Here is a 22,398-nt window from a genome sequence, read left to right as displayed (position 1 = left end):
TGTGCCCCCACTGATATTCATGGACACCCCAGCAATGTGGTCCCTGACTAGTTGGGGCAGGCTGTGAGCAGCTCAAACAGCAAGCTGGCTTCAGAACAAGCTGGGGTGCCCCCAGGCCTGATCTACGAGTGCTCTGTGCCAGCATAGACGGCGTTAGGGCAATGATAAATTAGCCCTTCTCTCATGTCTGATATTCACCCACCTGTGAGGATACCTGAGACACGGGGGCTTTACAGCTGTCAGGACATTCCCTGGAAACACACAGTGACCAGAGACTGCAGGATTTGTTAAAAGACTGCCTTAGGTAGTGTCAGAACTAGGGGGCTAAATAATGCTTGTATTTAGATGGTGTATGTTTGTCATGGATGCACAGAATAAAGAAAGGACTTGAAAGCCCAACTGAACAAAGAGAGGCGTCAGGGTTTGGCAGGTCAAAGGAAACACACTCAGAAAGAGGATGGGCAAGAAAAAGGGAGTAGTGGGACTCCTTCCCCACCCATCCCAAATCATGTCAAGAACACACAAAGGAGCAATCTCCGTCATCGCAGGCACTTTGCACAGTCTTTTTCCAAATATTCCCAGAGGAAGTATGATTCCGCCCTGCCCCTGCTTCAGCCCCTGTCTAAATAGCACCATTTAGCATAGTATAAGCAGAGTCAAGGTTGCACTTTTTTTTTTTCTTTCTTTCTCATTCTCTGCAAATTATTGCTGAGTTCACTACTGAAAATGATAGAGCAAAGTGTTTGTTTTGCTTACCTGCTCAAAGAGCAGGTAAAATATTATCTGAAGTTCATGCCACAAATATATTTTGTTCTTATCTTTAGTAAACATTTAGTAACAGTGAAGCTCTCATTATCAACAAGAACTGTGTACCTAAATCCCTCCCCTCCCACCCCTGATGTCTTTTACTCCACAGCTGATAAAATGCTTTCAATTACAGAACTCTACTCACAAGAAAAGACAGAGACACGTGAAAAACTTGTGTGTCGATTGTGTGGCAGAGACACTGTACATTACACTGCATTAGAGGGCTCATAATAAAAACTGGTATGAATGATTGGAATACCAGAATGAGAACAGCTTAGAGGCTAGTGTTCATTATTGCAGCATCTGCTAGTGCTGCTATAAATAAAGGTTTCTAAACAATTCCATATTATGAACCCCTAATTTCAGGAATTTATAACCTGGATGTAAAAAACATCCCTCTCAGCTGACATTTAGAAAAATACTAAATTTGAATATAAATGCCTTTACTGAGTACATACCTAGATATATGTACAATATCTCTATTTGTAAATCCATAGTTTTCTATCTACCTATCAAAAAATATAGGTCTTACTGGCTTCAGAAACTCTTTTTAAAACCAGAGAGAAGATGCTTGAATTGTTAACTGATGTTTTTAATAGGAAAATTCAGTATTGGAGATTTGTTTCATTTACACATTAAGTCATGGTGTCATATTTTAAAAAACAAAACAGTTTCTCACACCTGAAAACCTGGAACTCCTTAGTACTTGCCTTGTAGGTCACAAGTGAAAATGAGCCTGTCCACTCTGTTTCTACATTAACGTTGGAAATGAGCTGCACAGCATGCAACTGGGTGTTATCCTCCTCGCAAGAAAAGCTCAGGAGTGTAATTAGTTTCCATACTTAGAGATTTGGTGCTACAGAAAAGGTAAGAAAATTCAAACCAAACCACTGTTTTTAAAAAGAAGGGACATACATGAATCTCCAGATTTGTGTTACTTTATCTGTTCTTCTAAATTAGCCAGGACATCTGCCATAAGGAACACGGACACGTTATCTCTCCACTGACTGCGCAGAAAGCCAAGGTCTGGCAGCCCGGACAGTGGCCGGGACGAACCCTTCATTATCACAGCCTCCAGCACAGGATTAACACCACCTACAGCAGGTGGTGGAGGAATAGGGCATTCAACATCTGCTCAGATTTCAGACCAAGAAGCCCTTAGTCATTGTGTGGATTGCAGTAAGATCTCATGAGAGCAGCACGCATCTGTGGAGATCTCAGGAGATGGTAGCTACCGTGCTCATGTTTTCTCTTCTCCTGTTCCTGCTTGAGCTCCTGTTTGTGTAACTAAATCTTTGCCACTGATTTCACAGGGACTAGCATTTCATTCTCTCTTACCTTGCCCTCTCAGCCTACTATCCGCACCCTGCTCAGTAAATTCAATTTAAAAAAAAAAAAGGGAAAAAAGGACATATTAAAAGGTCATTTAATGGCATTTTGATTTGCTAGGTGCAACAAAAGATGCAATGGATTATATAATAAAATGGTGCAAAAGGCAAACAGATCTCCTGCAATGTTCACTTCCCAAATGCAATGAGATTTTCTTCTGTTTATGGTTTATCTTGACACTGGAATCCAAGAAGTGCAGGATCTGTAGTCTGATTGACCTGACCTTCAGGAAGAGAATATCAGCAAATGTAGCCAGGTATGAGAGTCGTTGCTAAAATCAGCAGAGGAATTCAGACAAATTACATCGAAATTGGATTGCTTCAGACAAACAATATGACATTTCTTTGCTTGGAATTTTGTGAGTATTTTAGGTGACATGTTTTTAACATATCAATTATTCAGAACTATTATTTAATGTAAAATGTATATAGCTTCATGCAACCTTCTAATAAACAGTAAGCAAAACAGGAAAACATTTGCAGTAAAAACTAAGAAAACGGGATAAGCTTAATAATTCTTTTTAGACTGTCAAATAGCAAAAAAGTCATTGGGGAAAAAAAAAGAGTAGATTGATTTGGGGAAAAAAAAAAGCTGTATCAATGCAACTTCATTGTTGAAATCCACGGGGAAAAAAATGTGGTTTAGCTACTAGAATTAGAAGTACCCTTCAGGTCCCATGGGGAAGGAAATACCTGTGACCCGTCAGGATGTGGAGAGTAAGGCACTCTGATTGCAGATAAGGCTGAGCGAGCCAGCACAGGGTGCACAAGGTCAAAAGAGAGAGGCGTACTTAGCTCTGCACACTGGTTTAAAGAGCTGCTTGTAGAGGTGTTGATACAAATAGTCCCTTGCTTTTCACACACTGTCTCCATATCCTGCACCGGTGCTGGGAGTAGAAGAATGAATTATTTTCGTGGGAGGGGAAAAAAATGGGAAATGAAGCACTTTCTATTAAAGTCTATTAAACAATGCAAAGTTGCTTCACAAAAAAAAAAAAATCTATGTATTTTACCCAGAGATGTCTAACTGCAGCTTTAGTCACACAGTCAAGGAGTATAAAAAAAGATTAGTCGACTATCCCCATGAGTCTGAACGGTATGCAATTCAGTCAGGAATGCCATATAAGCAAAAAAAGTTAGCAAATGCTAAAAAATTGCAGATAAGGGGAATGTTTCCTGGCTGAATCAAAAATTCCTCAAAAGCTTACATTTATTCAATTTTTGGTTCAGAAAATAATATTGCTTGACCAATTCTACATTTCATGCCTAGCTTTCAGAGTTTTAAAAAGCTTTTCGAAATACCGTTACTTTCCTATACCTCTAGTAGGGTCTAACCCTATTTTGAGCATATGCTTTCCTAGATAACATGGAAAAAAAACCCAAAACACTCAAAGCACTGTATTTTCCTGAAAAATGGTTTAAAATAGGAATCATTCCACAGAAATTAATACAGCTACACAGGCAGAGCCACAGCTCACATCTTTGTATTCAGACTACATTACTTATTATGTTAAACAGTTCTGCCTTCTTCCTCTTCCTACTAGGGGAAGGCTCAAACTGGAGATATCTCTACAAATGTGTATCTGTTTTTATGCAATAAAGATGGAAAATTTAGGGGACCGGATAATGAACCGCAGCGTTTTCTTCAGGGGGGGTTATGATGGCTTCTCAATTTCATAAGCAAAGAGGTACAGATCCTATCAAATATTTATTCCTGCTCCTTGGACGTACTGTTCATCTTCTAAGAAAACAATTTGTAAGAGAAGAGTATTTGGTCCAATGATCATGAATTTTGTATCAAAGTTATCAGTCCATAGCTTTAATGCTCAAACAGTTGTTCTTAGTGTTCTTGGCTAATTGGAGAAATATTTTCCATTTAATTTAGAAAACCTGTGATTTCTATGACAGCCTCAGAAATAGTCTTTTAAGAAGCAGGGCTGTTTTCCCAGCATCAGAGGTAAGGGAAACCCTATGGTCCAGCGGCTACAGAAGCAATTTTAGGCTGGATAGCATTCCCACTAGTTGGCAGTTTTCTGTGTGCTTTGCAAAAGGGAATTCCTAAAAAAAAAAAAAAACCACCAACCAAAAGTACTGTATGCTCACATGTACTCAACACACGAATAGGAAATACACTGGGGAAAAAAAAGTAAGGAAATTCAGAGTAAGGGTTGAAACTCCCTCTCCATCAAATGGAGTAAAGTTGTTACAACCCCAGGTGAGCATTATTGCAAGAGAGCTAATGAAAGCATCCCTGTGTCTGACATCTCTTTACTGCAGCATCCCTATCGTTGTGCAGGATGGAGCTATGCGACTCCTCCATACCTGCGTGCTCCAGCCTACACAAATAAGTCAGAGCATCCAATGCTATCATCTTGTACCATCTTTGTCACTCAAGTTGAACGGGGACGTGAATTACTAAGGCACTTGGCTTGAGATGGTGGTAATGGGAAGCTCAGTCTGAACCAGTCACTCCTTCCTCCCGCTTTGCTGGGGTTGCTGGTTGCTCTCTCTGGGTACGGTGGGGGAGCCTGGGCCTGAGCAAGAACCGGAGATCAGCAAGCAATTTGGCAGTCTGCTCATACCCTGCGATACTTTGAATTTGGCGTCTGGTCACTTGGCTAGCAGAGTTAATGTTATTGCAAAATAGTGCAGCGTGAAAAAAAGGGCTGTGAAAATGTATGACTATTGATTTGGTAAAGGAAAGCAAGCGTATTGGTTAAATACATACTTTGGTATGCATACTTTTGTGATAACAATCATTATTTATCCCTTAGACATTTATGGCTTCTTTAGAAATTTTATTGTTGTATAAATTCATACTTGGGCACCTTATAAAAGTAGAGTTTTGACAGCGTAATAGTCCATAAAGAAAACACAGTTTCAAGAACTGGACTACAGATTTTGTGGTTTGCCATCTTAATGCAGTGCCACTCAAAAAATACCAAAACCAGGTTTCGAGACCTTGAATGGCCTTTCATGATATGAAACCAGGCCTTCTTCCTTCCTAAAAGCACTCTTTGAAAGTGGATCATTAATTTGATATCAGGTTAATCCAGCTGCTTCCTCTCCATATATACATTTAGTGAATTTGAAAGCCTTTTGAAAACATTACTAACAGAAAATGCACTGTGAAATTCAGAAGGTTTCCAGTGCACAGAATTTCAGCTCTGCAATTTTCCCTCTCAAAGTGCCACAAGAGATAATGTATTAATCATTTGCCAAATTCCTATCTTCAAATCAAAGCTGTTTATTTTTTGTTATTTAGTTGCATGAGGACAGAGAATATCTTTTATCACTTTCTAATATATTTCATACCTGTTTAAGATAAAAAGCAGATGAGGCCAAATGTTCAGCAAATTAGAGGAAAAACATTCACTTTCATGTTGTTTACAAGGTGAAGTTCAAACTTGCTAAAATATTTTAAGGTAAAAATACTGTCATTCACTTATATCTCGTAAATAGTCCGGGCAGACTACCGTAACAAGATGGTTGCATATAATTTTGAATAATGTATTTATAAAGCCAGTTGTAAATTGTGATGGTGGCTGTGAGGGATAATTGTGAATCTTAGGCACCAACACAGTAATAAGTATTAAAAGGAGCTGTGGCTCAAAAGATTTACTACTGTACTTCTGATTTGTAGGTAGAGTCTACTACAAAATAATAATAACCTGAACTGAAAATCCACAACAGTGTTCATACTTAATCAAATAATGCTGCACTAATTAGGTTTGTCACAAAAAATTAATTCCTTGGAAAAGCTGTTTAATGTTTACAAAAAGGCATTACGAAGACAACTTCTTAACCTTACAGCATTTTAGTCACCACTAATTGTTGAGTTCTGCGTGAAACAAACATTGGATATTTATGGGAATTTCTTATACCTTTTGCACAGCGCTCTAAAGTGAAATTGCTGCTGGTAAGATCCTATTAAGCTTACCTGAAATATAAGCGATGCCAGAAAAAAAATGTGTTTGTGAGTTTTTAGGTACGTGTAGTTGTTGTGTTAGGATCCTTCAAAGAATATTTTTTTTTTTTTTTTGCTTATGCTCCATTTACAAAGGGGCAAATGATTGAATTTGCTTCACTGAATTGAACTTATACAGCTTCCTGCTGGGTTCTGGGGAGCATTTATGGAACACCACCTGGAGGGCAGCTGCTCTTTTCTCCTAGCCCTGAATATCATTAAATTTCAGCAGCAACATGACGCACTGTAGAAAATTTTGTTTTAAGGCTGCACTCTTCTGTGCTGTTGTTGTCAAGAGTAGAGAGAAGCGGGGGGGCATTTCTGGAAAGAGAGAGCGATAGATTTCATTCCTTGTCGGCAAGTGCCCACAACCAGGAAAAGCAGAAGGACTGGAAGTATGAAAGAGACCCTTTTTGGGGGGAAAAATAAAAAAAAGAAAAAAGCCACTAGGAAGACATGCATTTCAAAATAGTACAATATCTTTGTGTAAATATGAGCAGTTATGGCCCGTGCTGAAGCATTCACAATTTAACTTCATATTTGAGCTGCAGAAGGTCTTCACTTAAAAAGGAGAGCAGTTGTTAACCTTATCTTGCACATGTGGGCGACACTGGAGCTGCCCTAAGAACTCATTTTCTTGTAACTATTTGCTTAAGCATTTCACTACCAGATTAAGCCTGAAGACAACATTGCAGTGAAATGCTGTGAAATACTGCTTTATGCCTGCGCCTTCCAAAAGGGGCAAGTAACTATGGCTCAGACCCTCTATGGGGTTTACACATTTTGAGCAGTTTTTTTTCTTTCACTGCAGTTAACAAACCTTTTGTATTAAGAGCAGAGATCAGACGGGACCAGTTAATGGCAGCTCACCTCTATTGCTGTGCTTGAGGTTTTTTCCCCCTCTAGTTTCCAGCCTGTAAGCGCCAAACCCAATATGAAGAGAGGACTGCATTCCCCTGGGAATTACAGCGTATGGCCCAGCTATTTGTGTGCTTCTTGTATTCCCTGAAGCCTACATCAGTCATCTTGCCGATGCTAACAGGAAGCTGGCACAACGATCAGAAGTAACAATCTATATACAGTAAATGTTATCAAGGTGATTTATCTGCTCAATGCCTTGTTATAAAAATTCAGTATTTTTCACGGGAATATGACAATTAACTCCTAGTTCTGCATATTTTGACCTCTGCATTTCCCTCCTTCTTTCCATGTTGCACCTTTTCTCCTCACCCTCTTTGCCATTTGCATCAGCTCCCGATTCTCCTCTCTTTCCTCCTTAGTGCACCACTAAAATGCCTAATAGCAACAGTAGTGTGGTCTCCAAAATGAGCCAGTGTTGTACAATTGGTCACCAATTAATACTGTTGTGTGTTAAGAATGACTGACATTTTCTTCTCAAAGTGAAATCCAGAAATATGTGATTTTTCAAAATCATGTTACTGGAAAAGCATCACTTTCAACAGCAATGAGAAATTACTGTTACAAATGAGAAATTCTCAATAAAGAAAATCTGAATAAACTTAAAATTCACATTTCTTGTTGATTTAATTTAACAGTCTGTTTCAAATAGAACAGTTGACAGAAAGTTATATCACTTATGTTCAAATTGAAATATCTATGCTCTCATGCTGACATTTCTAAATCAGAATCTCTCATGAAATTCTTCATGAGCAACTTTTCAACCGGCAGTTCCAGTTTCGTCCAGGTACTCTTTCAAAATTCACAGTGACTACAAGTATTTGCACCCTGGGAACAACAAAGGACCCCTGACCTGGACCAAAGCACCACTGTGCTAGGTATTACCCAAAGTCTGAACCAGACAGAGGCACCAGGTCATAGATAAATATTTTGGGCTCCCTAAAGAGACTTTACCTGACTTAGACTAGATGGCTTAACAGTATAATCAGGACTGGTTTTCCCACACGACCACTGGAACTGACTAATGCTAAACTTTCTTACAGGAAGAAAATTTTGTATTTGAAACAACTTTAATTCCTGAGTATTGGTTGAAGGACCTGATGAGGATCAATGCTGCCAAAGCAGCTCTCATCACTGAGATTACACTGCGTAAGAGCTGCAGGACCAGAACTTCCAGTTGATTCAGAATCCTACGTTTAAATACAAAATTATTTTGTTTTCTCAGGGGAACCAATATTAGCCATTCTGAAAGCAAGGAGGGGCCCAGGTCGGAAAGAGGCAGATTCCAAGCGGGAGGTGAGGATGCTAAACCGCTCTCCAAAAACAAACCATATTTTCCAGAATCGGGCCCACATTTTCCAAGCTCAGTGCTCGGGGAAACTAGAAAGGCTTTTTCTATATTAGAAAAAAACCTCATACTTAGTGAAGCCATTGAGTTTGTCTATATTTCTTCTGCCACAGCAATCTTCCTGGAAATGAAAACCTGCATCAAATGAACACCAAATAATGGATTTTCAAACTAGCACTGAAATGAAAAAGATCTTTCTGGGTAAGACTGGTGTCTAGATAAAATGTAAATTCAATCTCTCTGTGAAGCAATTCTGAATAATCAGAAATGCATACAGTCTCTAAAATACATTACCAGAATAACACAGAAATGGAACAACATGACAATTTTTTTTTTTTTTTTCTGCTTGAGAACAGAAGTAGATGGTTCTCCCAAATAATTATCTGTTTCAAGAGAAAACTGTTCACATGCAAAAAAAAGCATGCTTCCTTTTTATGTATTTTGTGCCTTGGGTTGGCTCCAATTCTGATCTTTACCCTGGCCCAAAATGGGAGCAATTGCATTGTACAAGCTGTCTTTTCAAACGTGACTTCTCAGGATACTTATTCATTTAGTTTTAAGACTGTGTAGTGAAGAATCCACAGGACTGTAATGGGGAGGATTTCAGGGCTATTCCTGTTCTGCCAGGCTCATTGTGTAGCCTTAGATAAATTATTTTAGCACTGGCTCAGATCTTCCTTTCTTGCTTTGGTTCGTTTATGCCTGAATTGCCAAATGAAGGGCTTGGAGAGCACTCTGAATTTGTGCGTAGCTGGTCAGCTGCCCCCTTTCTTCTCTTGCAGTTTGGGAAGTGAAGAAGAAAGGAGATGCAAAGGTATGCAGAAGGGGTTGAGCAGACCTCTGTTAATCTTATTCACGAGAGATATGATTCTTTATAGTGAATTTACCCTGCAAGGTGAGGAATGTGCTGGACTAAGTTTGTACCTGAATGAAGGTTTTGGGCATGCACTCAGGATTTGGGGCAAGTCTGTGCTTAAAAAATGGTTCCCTCCATACACTACTTAACTGGCAGCGCAGATATTCCTCTAGGTAGCATAGTCAGATCAATCAGGCCCTTGCAGGTAAAGCAGAAAACAGAAGAGGTTTCTAGCTCCCTGTACCATCCTTTTCCGACTAGTACTGACGGTGCAGGGAGAACCCCAAAGCTGCAGCTCCCTTCTATAAATTGCTGATAATAATTCCTTAGCTCAGACTTCGCCTTGTCGTGAGATATCAACTGCTGTTCAAATTGCAAGTACAATTAATTATTAATTTCTGGTTTATTATTGATTGACCATTTTGTCAAACAAACTATATGATAAGCTGTAATAAACTCTTTCTATTTGCTGCTCTGACTTACAATTCCTGGTGCGGCAAAACTGAAAAAATAAGATCAAGTCTCAGCTGACTTGCAAAGATCATTAGTAACCATGTCTTGTATGCAAGAACTGGATTCAGGCCATGCTGACACAAGACAATCAGTTTTCTATACTTGCAGGATGCTGTAATGAAATGCCCGATTTGATGAAGTTAGAGGCGTTATGATATTTTCATCATTGTGTAATAAAGCATCAGGAAACCTTTAAGCCTCTAATGTTACTGAATATCTTGGTTGTGTTAATACTAACAGTGTACTGTTTGCAACGTAAGGGAAGGAGGAGGGAGAAGGACAGACAGTTTGGGCTTTTGGTTTAAGGTGAACAACCTTTTCCAAATTAATGGGTTCTCCACCATCATTAAATGACTGGTACAGTCAGGGTTTTGCATGCACCTGGAACCTCCTAGCATATTCATAAATAAGAAATAGTGGATGGAATAAGTATATGTTTCTCATTTTTACTACGAAGCAAAGGTTATTAGAGGGAACGGTATGCTGGTTTTTTGCAGTTACCTATTTTTGGTGAATATTTAGTAATATTGCTGGATATTCTTTTAGGAATTGAAAGAACACAAGGTGATTTTCAGAGGAATTAGTAATGTACTTTTATATGCTTATACATTTGCAGTTCTGTAGTGGCTTTTATTTTAAGGTTATTATCCAAATTTACAACAAATTAATAAAAATGGAAAATTAAAACCAGTATTAACTGAAGTGTTGCTTTCCCAGAGTCCCAGTCACATGCAGCATATTTAATTCATTCCTGTGAATTCAGTGGGGCTTTGTGTAGGAATAAAACAAACAGCATTTCTATGTGCCTTCATTGTTTAGCTACTGTACAATTTCTTGTGACTGCTGATATTATTTATTACTAGGAGGTTTGTTTGTTTGTTTTCCATTTGGAAAAAAAATAGGCAATGAAACATTTGTTAAATTTATTTCTTTTTGAAACAATGGTAATAGAAAGATTTACATGGACATAACAAAACAAGGACATAAAGAGCTTTATGAAGATCTTAATATAACCTTTTTTCTCTAAATATGTACAACCAATAGGAATATTATGTGGTTTGCTTCTTTGTTCAGTAATGAAGCTCTAATTTCCATTTCCACTGTACAGCTGTTGCACTTCTCTCACTCAGATTTTGCCAGCGCAAGCCCAAGCTCAGGATTGCCAGCAAGAAAAGTCTGCCTGGAAGGAGAAGTCAGGGCAGCCCCAGAAGCCCACATCCCCAGCTTTTCCAAGCCGAGCTTCGCCAAAAGTGGGCAGAAGTATCTCGGACAGGAACACAGCCAGGGTACCTGGCGGATGCATTGACTCGATGCACCAAGTAGTTCCTGCCTACGCTATAAAGCTTCACAGCTATCTAGGAAGATTACCTTGCACGAAGCCGGCACGCACACCACCGAGCTCATCGGTTTGGGCTCCACACACCACCCACGGTGCTTTCACAGCTCACAGATGAGAAAGCACAGCTAAAGCAAGCCTCTGAGTTGTTCCCTGGTGGGTGACTACTGGCTGATCTAATAGGACAGGTCACATTACGGCCATGCCCCTGAGTATCTTCAATTTTGTGATTAGGAAATTACATGGGACTGGGTGGCATTTAGGGCAAGGCCCTTCTTAGCAAAACTCTTGCAGAATTTTACAGAATCCTGCTCACCGCGTGAGTCCTGTAAATTAAAAATCTTTCAGGCTTACGCTGCAGAGTGGCTTTTCACTTGCTCTATAATAGTATATACAAAGGGCAGCTGATCAGGAGATCCCAATCAGGCAAGCATGTGGGACATGAAACATGGTAAATGTCTTTCCTGCAGGTCATGTTGCTGCCTCCTTCAAGGCAGCGGAGCCAAAGAAAACACCCTGTGTCCATTTTATAGCTTCAAATGTTATTTGGTTGTAAGTGAGGGTGAGGCCAGCTGCAGCCCTCCACTGTTCTTTAGGAGGGAGGAAAAGGTAAATGATAAATCTGTGTGTCTGTGTCTATTCAACTGTGAACATGCTTTATATCTCTAATGGGTATATTGGTGTGAAGTCTAATGCTATACCATTCTGTTATGCATTTTTGGCATGTCCTTGCTCAATTTTCACATTCTAAGAAGCCTGCTGGACTAATTAGACTTCCCCCCCCCAAAAAAAAAAAAAAAAGGCAAATTCAATGCAATAACTATGATTATCATCCTAGACTTGATAAAGAGAAGCTTTAAGCATATTGCATAAATTAAGTACATAATGTAACAAATCCTATATAAGTCGTAAATAGTCTCCACCTAAGCAGATTAACTGGCGCACATATGAGTGTGAAATACTATACAGTGAAACCTGTGCCCCCTAAGAGACTACCCTAGGGTACTGACAAATATGTTACAACATCAAATTACCCATATTAAGCAAACTGGTTCTGCAATTTAACCATAGATGGTCTATAATTGGTTCAAGGTACAACACTTTTTCCTAAGAGACTTGCTAAACCACTATGGATTTCAATGTCTATAGGCCAACAATATAAATGTATAGTATTATGAATAAACTCTGTCACTTGGAATTGTTTTGAATTTTGTGGAAGATTTCATATCAATCAAAATAAAACCTGTTAAAAATAATTGTTTTCTTTTTAATTTCATGTAACTGCCTACTGAATATTTAATTAAAATTAAGCTAAAATTAATTTTTTTGTGTTAAATTCACACAGATTTACATATTTCAAATTTTCAGTAGAAACAAGTAAATATTTCTATTTAAACAAGCTTAGTAACAGTAATTTCTGATATGAAATAACTGCTATATAATCTCTTATGGGATTCCCTTCACTTTTTTCAAGTACAATTTTCAGGCACTTTTAATAAGAGACACAGCTCTTCTAAATTGTTCTCCTGCCCTAAAAAGTGATTTGGTAAAAATGGCACTGGGGGCTCTGGATTCATTATCACACTGATTTTCCTACCCAATGAGCTCAGTTTGCAAGTAAATTTCTAACTGCCAGCTGCACAAACTCAGCCTGAGTCCTGGATCCCTTCCATCTCATGCATCACCACCAGTAATAAATATCCTGTATGCCAGAATATGCCCTCCATGGCATCTGTGCAATCCCACTGCCATCCGTGAATTTGCACAGGTGTTGCTGGGGGCAGACGTTCAAATCAATAGGGTTACACACAAGTGGCTGAGGAAATTATCTGCCAAACAGAACTACTAGCACTACAATGATCTGTGGGATGGAAGGGACCCCGTCTGACTTGCAGAGCCGGGTTTTAGTCTCACAACTAGGAAGAAAAAAAGTATTTTGTCTTGCAAGCAAAAATTTTGAGAGGGTTGCAATGTACGTGGAACATGCCAACACTATTTTTTTATGCCGTTTCTTATAGCATAAAATGGTTTTGCAGTGTACACGATGCCCACAGAACACATTTGGATTTTTTTTTTTAATAAGTTGCACTTTGCTATCAGGATGATATTACGAAAAATGATGATACATCTTGGGATCTTAAAACATCTCCTTGTATAAGATCAATATGTTGGGGCTGAGAAGAAATGGCCCATCCATATTGCCCCAGTGAGACAGCACTGTCGTCTAACAATGTCTTAGGGGAGGATGGTGAAGCAACAACACGCTTCAGGATGCGAGACTCAGACACCCTGAGTCAATCCCAGCCATACACCTTGTACACAACATATGCTGCAAGAATAAGGTTGCTCGATGTTCAATTTTTAACTCCTGGATTGTTTCAGTTTACAACCAATGCACACAATCTCTTTGTCCCAAGATGTCTTTGCTGATCGTGTTTTTACAAACAATGGTCAAACGATGCTTCTGGAGCTACCTACAGGCAGCGAGCAGTTCAAGGGCAGTTCTTTTGTCAGATTTCTGTTACGTGACCAGGAGTAGAGCTGTGCATCGGTCAATGAGCAAGTTCTCAGCTCTGGCAGGAGGTGAGCTAGGAGGAGCTGCTCCTGCTCCCACTGACAGCTTTTCTGGGCTCCAGCTGGACCCCTACAGCAACCTCTCCAGCACCAGGGGGCTGCACCACCTGGAAAGATGCTATACTCTGTGCTGGCCGGCCAGCAAACCACCCCCTGCACTGCCCTCACCATAGCTGTAGCTGAGGCATGTACTTTTGGCAAAATAAAGATTTCAGCACACAAAATCAAGGTTAAGTACGTCTGGATACCTTTGTCTACATTTAGTTTCAAATTGGATGTAAATTGAGTTTTTCTGGATTTTGACTAAACTAGTTCATCATCTCGAATGATTACTCGATTTCAGTTGAATGAGCGCACTTCACCTCTCACTCTGAAACTCGGTTGTTAAGCGTGTCAGCTCCGGGTGCCTACATACTTTTGCTTTCAAAACAAAGGCTTTGTGGAAACCACAGTCATACACAATCTCAACTCCAAGAGCGTGCCGTAGCTAGCGTACAGTAGCTGAAAAGACAGGAGAGGACGCCATCTTCCTAGCGATGACAAGAAGTTGAATTTTTCATGTGAATTAGCAGCTTAAGATAAAAACTCTAGGGAAGGGAAGATTCACCAAATCTTAAAAAGCACAGCCGGTGTGCCTTTTCACTATTTTACCCTGCGTTAGCTAACACGAGGTAAGACCGCAGCTTATTTTTTCCTCATGACTGCAAGACTCAAGGAACTTATGTTTATTCCAGAAAAGATCCCTAGGAAATGTGTCTGTGATCTAACCTCGGGTGTGACCCCTCCGTTCAGAATTCATCATATGTTTCCCGTTAAGACAAAGCTCTCTTGACACTGTAATTCTTTCTTCCTCCATTTTGAATCTACAGCTTGTGATTGAAACCACTTCCCACACCTTGCAGAAGGTGCGTAACTCCAGTTTTCCCACACGTTCCCCAGGCAAAGTCATTTTGGGCTCTCCAGACAAAAATCTGCAGCACAATTCAGAACATGCATAAATAAATAACCGAGAGAACACTGCACTCATAGTACTATTTGTCTTCAGACTTAGCACAGTAAAAATCTTGGCTTTTCAGTTTATTTAAACCTAACACGGAGAGCAGGCACTGTAAGGAGAGGGAATATCCTCCACTTTTTCTAAAACACTGTTTCTTCAACAACAAACTTTTTTTTGCCTGTATTTAATTCTTGTTTGGTAGGCAAAATCTTGCAAGAACAGCATAAGGCCAGTCTCTTAAAAAGATGGATCACTTATCTTTTTAAGCACCGATGGAGGCAGATGTAAGCACATAGGGCCGCATTCAGAGGACCTATATTCCTGCGTGAAGCGTTTTCTGCTGGCTAGCTTCAGGCCTTTGGAGGCATCTCGCCAGCTTCCAGCCTCACAGACCTCACTGCTCTCACTGGCATTATATGTTCATGCTGCACTGCACTCCGGGTAACACGAGCCCCCAGAACTGCAGGGAGCACTGGGAAGCCCAGTGTAGACGCAGACCCACAAAACCAGCCTCCACCCAAGGGGGCAGGCATTAAGCTCTCTAGTGAATCCTGTTTTACCTGTTTTCTCCCACTTTCTGGGGTAGCCCAGCCTTCTATTGACCTAGATAATGGAAAGATGATTATGCATTTGAATTTCAAAAGAATGAGTAGTGGGCTGTTAGCTCTAACTGCTGCGCTCTAATAGGAATACACACGCACGCACACACACAATTATTGAACTGCTTTTAGAACAGTAAATTATTTCATTTTAACAGTAATATCTACTTATTCACGTACATGTTTTAATCAGATTTCTAAAATCCTCAAGACAATTTTTTCTTGAGTGTGGCTATTATTTATCAGTCTGTTTTCAGCTTCATTATCTTCCTAGCACTACCCTTCAAAATAAAACAAATAACAATCAGAATATAACATTAACAAGCATGAGAAAACAGTAATGCTGTTTATATTTAAAAGATCACTGAGGAAAAATTGAAATGCTGCTGAGACACTTCAGAAAATGAGATATACCAGCAAAACAGAAAAATGGGATTTACGAAAGTTACATGATGCCCATAGTATTAATATGCTTCTTCACAGGGACACACATGAAGGAGAAGAAACATCTCAGACGAAGCCTGTGGTAACGACGGTGGCTTCAATCTACACCAAAGCTTTATTAAAAATGATCTCTCCCGATCTTAATGTGTTAAATGTCAGATTCTGTCATCCTGGTGGATGGAGTTCTAGTCACCAAAATGTCTTATGAATATTGATCATATGGTTACCATTGGAATTGACTGAAATTTTTCCAAAATATGTTCATGGCTCTTGAAAAATGCTGATTCGACAAAATAACAGTATTTTATGAAAATTGTTTTGATTCATTTCACAGGGAATTGAGGAAACATTCAATTGTCATTTCACCAGCTTGAATTTTATGCAATTATATGACATAATGAAGTCTCCCATAAAAGTTGAAACACCACCAACAAATTAAAACATTTTGATGTGTTTCATTTTGCAAAACTACACCATTATTTCTATCTGGATTCAAAATGCATGTAAAAACCTCAGAATTTCCCACAGGGGCAATTTTTTTTTTTTTTTTGTAATCTGAATACTGGTATTTACAGAAAAATACTAAGAAATAGGATTAACCGAGACGCTTGGTATCCTGGTATGGTTTTAGTAACAGAGGCCCAGCGGCAGTAAAGCTGCCTTCCCTGGAGGCAGCCACCCAGCTACATACCCCCCGAGACTCCTGTCCACGCCATCATTATGAGAAACATACTTTCACCCTTTCTGAAACCCTTGCCACACAGACGGCTCTACAGTGTGCCCGATCTGAGCGAGTCCTCACCCAGACAGGGCAAAAAGTGCCAAATTTGCGGCCCTCTCGGAAGGAATGCCCTGCCAACAGCCCTCCTCCGAGAGACCACAGCTGTCCACAGCTGCGGCATGAACTCGGGCACTTCTGAAGGTACTGCACCCTCTCCTCACGTGGTTTCTCTAAATTGTAACGTTTTATGACAGGTTGAGAACCCTGCCAGGCAAATTTTCCATTTTACCTCCTACGTCCCAAAGGATAAGCATTATTATGGGGCTAGATTGTACCACCAGGTGCAATCACAAGGAGAGAGAGAGGTGGCAGCAAGCCTCAGAGGAAAATTCCCTCCTGGGGGCACACTCATGGAGAGGCAGAGCGGTATTTTTCGAAATACATCTTTACAATGAAGTAACTGAACCTTCTTAAGCTACGCCCTTTCCTTTCCCTCTACTCTGTACACCCAGTTGGGGTCAGGCAGGGGAAGCGACACGACACTATGTATCTGCTTCCTGTCTACTCCTTCAAACTCCTCCTGACTCCTGAGAAGTGCAGCTGAGACCTGGTAGCCCTAATGTATCCATAAAAGCTAAAAGAGGTGAGCGACTCCTGGTTTTTTTTGTTCCTGTAACAGCACTAGTCACTCTGCAGCCCTATGATATCATAGTCACATCATCCAAACACAGTAATTTTGCTGTGGTCTGAGGAAAATGAACCACTGTGCTAATTAGAGGATGATGTACCAGGGGACCTGCTGCCCCATTAGCACCAGTTCATAGGATGCGCTCTGACAGAGGAGAGGCTGTGCCAGGGCTCATCCCTCTCACTGCCATCATGTCTGCATCCAGCCAGCAACCATCACAAAACTTATTAAACTTTTGTCTTGCTAATAACTGTACACGGTAGCTAGAAAAACACAAAGGGACCCACAGAACAGTAGGTGAATTCATTTTCAGCACACGTTTTGCAAAGCAAAATGACCACAGATGAGTACACCCTCAGCTTTGGATTTCATAAATTCTGCGATGAAAACAAACATGGTATTATCCGGAATAGCTGGATCTGCTACGGGCATTCTGCAATAATCACAACATTGCTGAATAACTGCATGCTTTCTGGAAAACAAACAAACAAACAAAAAATCTGCACTGTTAGATGCTTTCTGTAAGTTTTCACCCCTGACTTTGGAGAAACTGCCCTTATCCTCTGCCTACACCACGCGGGAAATGCCTCCAGGTGGGTGCGATGACCTCCCTCATTCGGCTCACCCCCTGCGGGCAGCCTGGGCCTTCCCTGGGTGACAGGGGGACCTCCCCCCCGCCCCGCGCAGGCCGCCCGTGCTGGCCCGGCCCCGAGGAGCAGCGGGCACCGCCGCCGAGCAGGCCGGGGCCGCCGAGGCACCGTCCGCATCCGCAGGCAACCGGATCCCCCCCCGCCCCAGGAGCGTGCCAGGCCCTGCCCTGCGGCCTCGCAGCCCCGTTCGCTGCCGACGAGCCGCCGAGGCAAGCCCTGGGCGGCCCGTGAGGGCAGGGAACCGAGGCGCCTGTCGCGTTCCTCCGGGGCTTCACGGCCCCGGCCGCGCTGCGGAGGGGGAGACGGCCGTGGGCGGACCCGCGCCGCCGGCCACCGCGGCCGCGCCGCGCTGCGGAAGGCACTCTCCCCCGGCGAAGGCCGTCCCACGCACCCGCCGGCGAGGAGCAGGGGAAGGCGGCGGAGCCCGGTCCGGCGGGAAGGCGGCGGGGACGGCACCGGCCGCCCGGCCCCGCTCCCACCGGAGGGGCCGTCGCGCCGCCGCTGTGGCGGCCGCGGAGCGCCAGCGCCCCCTGCCGCCGGCCGCCCCGAGCCGCGCGGGGCTCCGCGGCCTCCTGAGGGGAGCGGGCCACGGGGGAGCCGCCGCCGCCGGCCCCCTCCCCACCTCGCCTCGTACCGCTCCGCGCCCGGCGGCGACCGAAGGCAGCGGGCGAAGCCCCCCGCGGCGCCGCCGCCGCCGCCTCCCGGGCGGAGGGACGAGCCGGCGAGAGCCGGCGGCCCCCTCCCCCCCCTCCCGGCCGCCCCCCGCGCAGGGGGTGTGTTAGCGCGCGGTGGGGGGGAGGGGCAGCGGGTAAAAGCGGTGGGCGTGTCGGTGGGCGCGGCCGAGCGTCGCCATTGGCCGGCGGCGGGAGTGATGTCACCCATATGAAACGCTGATAACTAGTTGGGCGAGGAGCCGGGAGTTTTGCAGAAGGGGGAGCGCGCGCGGCGGGGCAGGGCGGGCGGCGGCGCGAGGCCGGGGCACGGGCAGAGCGCGGCGCCGAGCGCACCAGCCCAGCCGCGCCCCAGCCCGGCCCGGCCGCAGCGGGCCGCCGGGGCTGCGGGCAGCAGCGAGCGCCCGCCGGTCGCCCCGCGGGCTCCGCCTGGCAGCGCGGCGGAGAGCTCGGCTCGGCTCGCAGCAGGGGCAAGGTGCGGCGGTGGGAGGGGGCGGCGGAGCGGCTTTGTTGGCTCGGAGGGGAGCGGCGCGGCGGGAAGAGCGGCGCTTCGGCAAGACCGCACCATGGTGCAGCAAGCGGAAAGTACGGAGGCGGAGAGCAACCTGCCCCGGGAAGCGATGGACACAGAAGAGGGCGAGTTCATGGCTTGCAGCCCGGTCGCTTTGGACGAGAGCGATCCGGACTGGTGCAAAACGGCGTCGGGGCACATAAAGAGACCGATGAACGCGTTCATGGTGTGGTCTAAGATCGAGAGGAGAAAAATCATGGAGCAGTCCCCGGACATGCACAACGCGGAGATCTCCAAGCGCCTGGGCAAGCGGTGGAAAATGCTGAAGGACAGCGAGAAGATCCCTTTCATCCGGGAGGCGGAGAGGCTGCGGCTCAAGCACATGGCCGATTACCCCGACTACAAATACCGGCCCAGGAAAAAGCCCAAAATGGACCCGTCGGCCAAGCCCAACGCCAGCCAAAGTCCGGAGAAAAACGCACCCACCAGCAGCGGCGGCAGCAAAAGCGCCAAGAGCTCCAGCAAGAAGTGTAGCAAGCTGAAAGCCTCCTCCGCCTCCTCGCCCCCCAAGCCGGGAGCCAAAGCCGCCCACCACGGGGACTACGCGGGGGACGAGTACGTCTTCGGCACCCTGAAAGTGAGCAGTAAGACGGTCAAGTGCGTCTTCATGGACGAGGAGGAGGATGAGGAGGAGGACGAGGACGAGCTGCAGCTGCGGATCAAGCAGGAGGCGGAGGAGGAGGAGGAGGACGAGGAGCCGGGGCCGCAGCAGCTGCGGCGGTACAACGTGGCCAAAGTGCCGGCGAGTCCCACCTTGAGCTCCTCGGCGGAGTCCACCGAGGGGGCGAGCCTCTACGAGGAGGTGCGGGGCGGCGCCGCGGCGGCGGGCGGCGGCAGCAGACTCTACTACAGCTTCAAGAACATCACCAAGCAGGGCCCGCCGCCGCCGCAGCAGCCGCCCGGCCTCTCCCCGGCCTCCTCCCGGTCCATCTCCACCTCGTCGGCCGGCAGCGAGGAGGCGGACGACCTGCTCTTCGACCTCAGCCTCAACTTCTCCCAGCACGGCCACGCCGCCGCCGAGCTGGGGGCGGGCGCCGCCGCCGGCAACCTCTCCCTCTCGCTGGTGGACAAGGACCTGGACTCCTTCAGCGAGGGCAGCCTCGGCTCCCACTTCGAGTTCCCCGACTACTGCACCCCGGAGCTGAGCGAGATGATCGCGGGCGACTGGCTGGAGGCGAACTTCTCCGACCTGGTGTTCACGTACTGAGCGGGGGCGGCGGCGAGGGCGGGCGGCGAGGCAGCGGCGGAGCTGGAGCGGCGCGACGCCGGTGATGATGATGATGCTGATGATGATGATTAAAAAAAAAAAAGTCTTGTTTTCTTTAAAAAAAAAAAATCTCGAAGTTAGTTCCGAGCCCGGGAGTTGTGATTTTAATTTTTTTTTTATTTTTGTGTTTTTTAATTTTTATTGCATTTGGTGATCACAACAACAACAGCAAAGGCAAATGGGACTGGGGGAAAAAAAAAATGATACAGAAGGCGCTGTTTGAAGCTTGTCGGTCTCTGATTGAAGTCTGGAAGATGGTCTGCAAAGAAGTCTTTTGGCAGCACAACTGTTACTCAAGGGGGTTTGTGGATTTTTTTTTTTCCCGTGAGAGATCTTAAAGAACTGTTCTGATTTTTTTTTTTTTTTCCGAAAGGGACCATTGCAACTTTTTTTTTGGAGGGAGAAAACTGATGTCTTCTATGCATCCGATTCTTAACAAAGCTGCAGGGAGCTTGAAAAAATGCAGACTGTACAAACGCTTACAAATAACTGAACTGACTTAAGATCAGAGTTTACTTTTCAGATCAAATTGTTTATGGTTTTACAAATGTGATTTCTACTTGCCAACTTTTTTTTTTGTAACTTGTTCCCTTATACCTCCTTGATTGAATACCAGACAGCCTAGACCTCAGTACAAAAAGGTATTGAAACATTTTTGATACATAACAGACCTCAGTCTTTTTTAAAAATTAATATATTTTCAGGCGTATTTTTGTACAGTGAAAAGGGAACATTCTTGCTGTGTTTTTTCAGTAAGACTTTTCAGGCACTTCTTCCCTTTTATTTTCTTTTTTTTTTTCTCTGTTTTTAGCATGCAAGTTTGTTGGTACGTTACGTCCTGGTTTTAAAAGGATTAAAATTTTAAAAAAATAATCCTTGCATCTAAAGGCCTTGTGGTTTTAAAAAAAAAAAAGGAACAAACACTTTTTTTGTACAGCTATAGTTCAGATTTGTTCAATATTTGTAGGTAAAGATTTATTGAAAATGGTGATATAGACCTCAGAGCTGTTATCTTAGTTTAAAAGATTGTATATGTACTGTACTATAGTAGGACTTTATGTATCTCATACGCTGTGATATGTGGATGGGGCCCCAGATGGAAGGTATGAAACTGGATTCTCGATTTTAGCAAAAAAAAAAAAAAGAAAAAGGCACATAGTTAAAAAAGTTTCTCATGTTGTGCAATATAATCTAAAGTACAGACCATCTGCATATTTTGTAGCAAATGATGGCAAAAGCAGACTTGTGCACTGTCAACATCATAGCCTGTTTTTTTTTTTTTTAATGCTGAAAGTCTGTATCTTGACAATTTTAATAAATCAGCTGGAACTGATAGAAACTCGTATCGCTATTAGTGTCTGTAGAAGTAACGCTGGAGATGCCATGTTGTCACCCCCCGCCCGCCCGCGGAGGAGCGGTAGCTGTAGGCTGTTGTGCATGACCATAGCTAGGGGGGAAGGAGAGTAAGGACTGTTTCTTTTCTTTTGCTTTCACCACCCCCCTGCCTTTTTCCCCTCGGTTTTGCTCCGCGGGGCCCCGGTGGGTGCCCGCCGGCGGCGAGGGTCACCGTCAGGCGGGGCCGGGGCTCGCTCGCTGCGGGACGGGACGGGCAGGGCCGGGCCGGGAGGCGGCAGGTTGGCTCGCCCCGGGTCTTTTCGGCTCTCCCGCCTTCCCCCCAGCCGGCGGTGATCGAGCCCGACTCCCCGGGGGCCGCCCCGCCGGCCCCCCGCATCCGATTTCCAGGGAGGTGGGCTCCGGGCGGGGGGCGCGGCGGGCTGGCTCCTCTCGGGGTGGCGGGGCCGGGTGCCCGCTCCCGCCGCCGCGGGGGACGCGGCTCGCCCGCCCCCCCCCCCCCCCCCCTCCGCTTACCCCCGGTCCTCCCCCCGCTGCTCCTTTTTCCTCCCCTCTCTCCCTTTTTTGATGAATAGCCCGGGCGAGACTTGACGCGGAGATGATGCTCGGAGTAGCGGTGCCGCATCTCCTCCGCCCCAGGGCAGCGCTCGGCCCGGCGGGGCGGCTCCGGCCCCTCTCCGGAGGGCTGCCCGCCGCCCCGGGCGGGCGCACGGGAAGGAAGGGGGGAGTA

At 44.5% G+C, this 22,398-nt stretch overlaps 1 protein-coding gene across 1 annotated transcript; it reads left to right on the top strand.

Annotated features, from left to right (window-relative positions):
- The first annotated feature begins 18,991 nt into the window (after positions 1 to 18,991).
- Positions 18,992 to 21,136, top strand: SOX11 (SRY-box transcription factor 11). The gene has a single exon (XM_076332826.1). It carries the CDS (start codon positions 19,044 to 19,046, stop codon positions 20,253 to 20,255), a length of 1,212 nt encoding a protein of 403 aa, XP_076188941.1. The 5' UTR covers positions 18,992 to 19,043; the 3' UTR covers positions 20,256 to 21,136.
- The last annotated feature ends 1,262 nt before the right edge of the window (positions 21,137 to 22,398 follow it).

The sequence above is a fragment of the Aptenodytes patagonicus genome, chromosome 3, assembly GCF_965638725.1.
Source record: "Aptenodytes patagonicus chromosome 3, bAptPat1.pri.cur, whole genome shotgun sequence".
In the NCBI taxonomy this organism is placed as follows: Eukaryota; Metazoa; Chordata; class Aves; order Sphenisciformes; family Spheniscidae; genus Aptenodytes; species Aptenodytes patagonicus.
This window is presented reverse-complemented; position numbering and strand designations above follow the sequence as displayed.

What these genes read in the sequence shown, in the direction of transcription:
- SOX11 (XM_076332826.1), top strand. Translation starts at nt 19,044, where the DNA reads ATGGTGCAGCAAGCGGAAAGTACGGAGGCGGAGAGCAACCTGCCCCGG.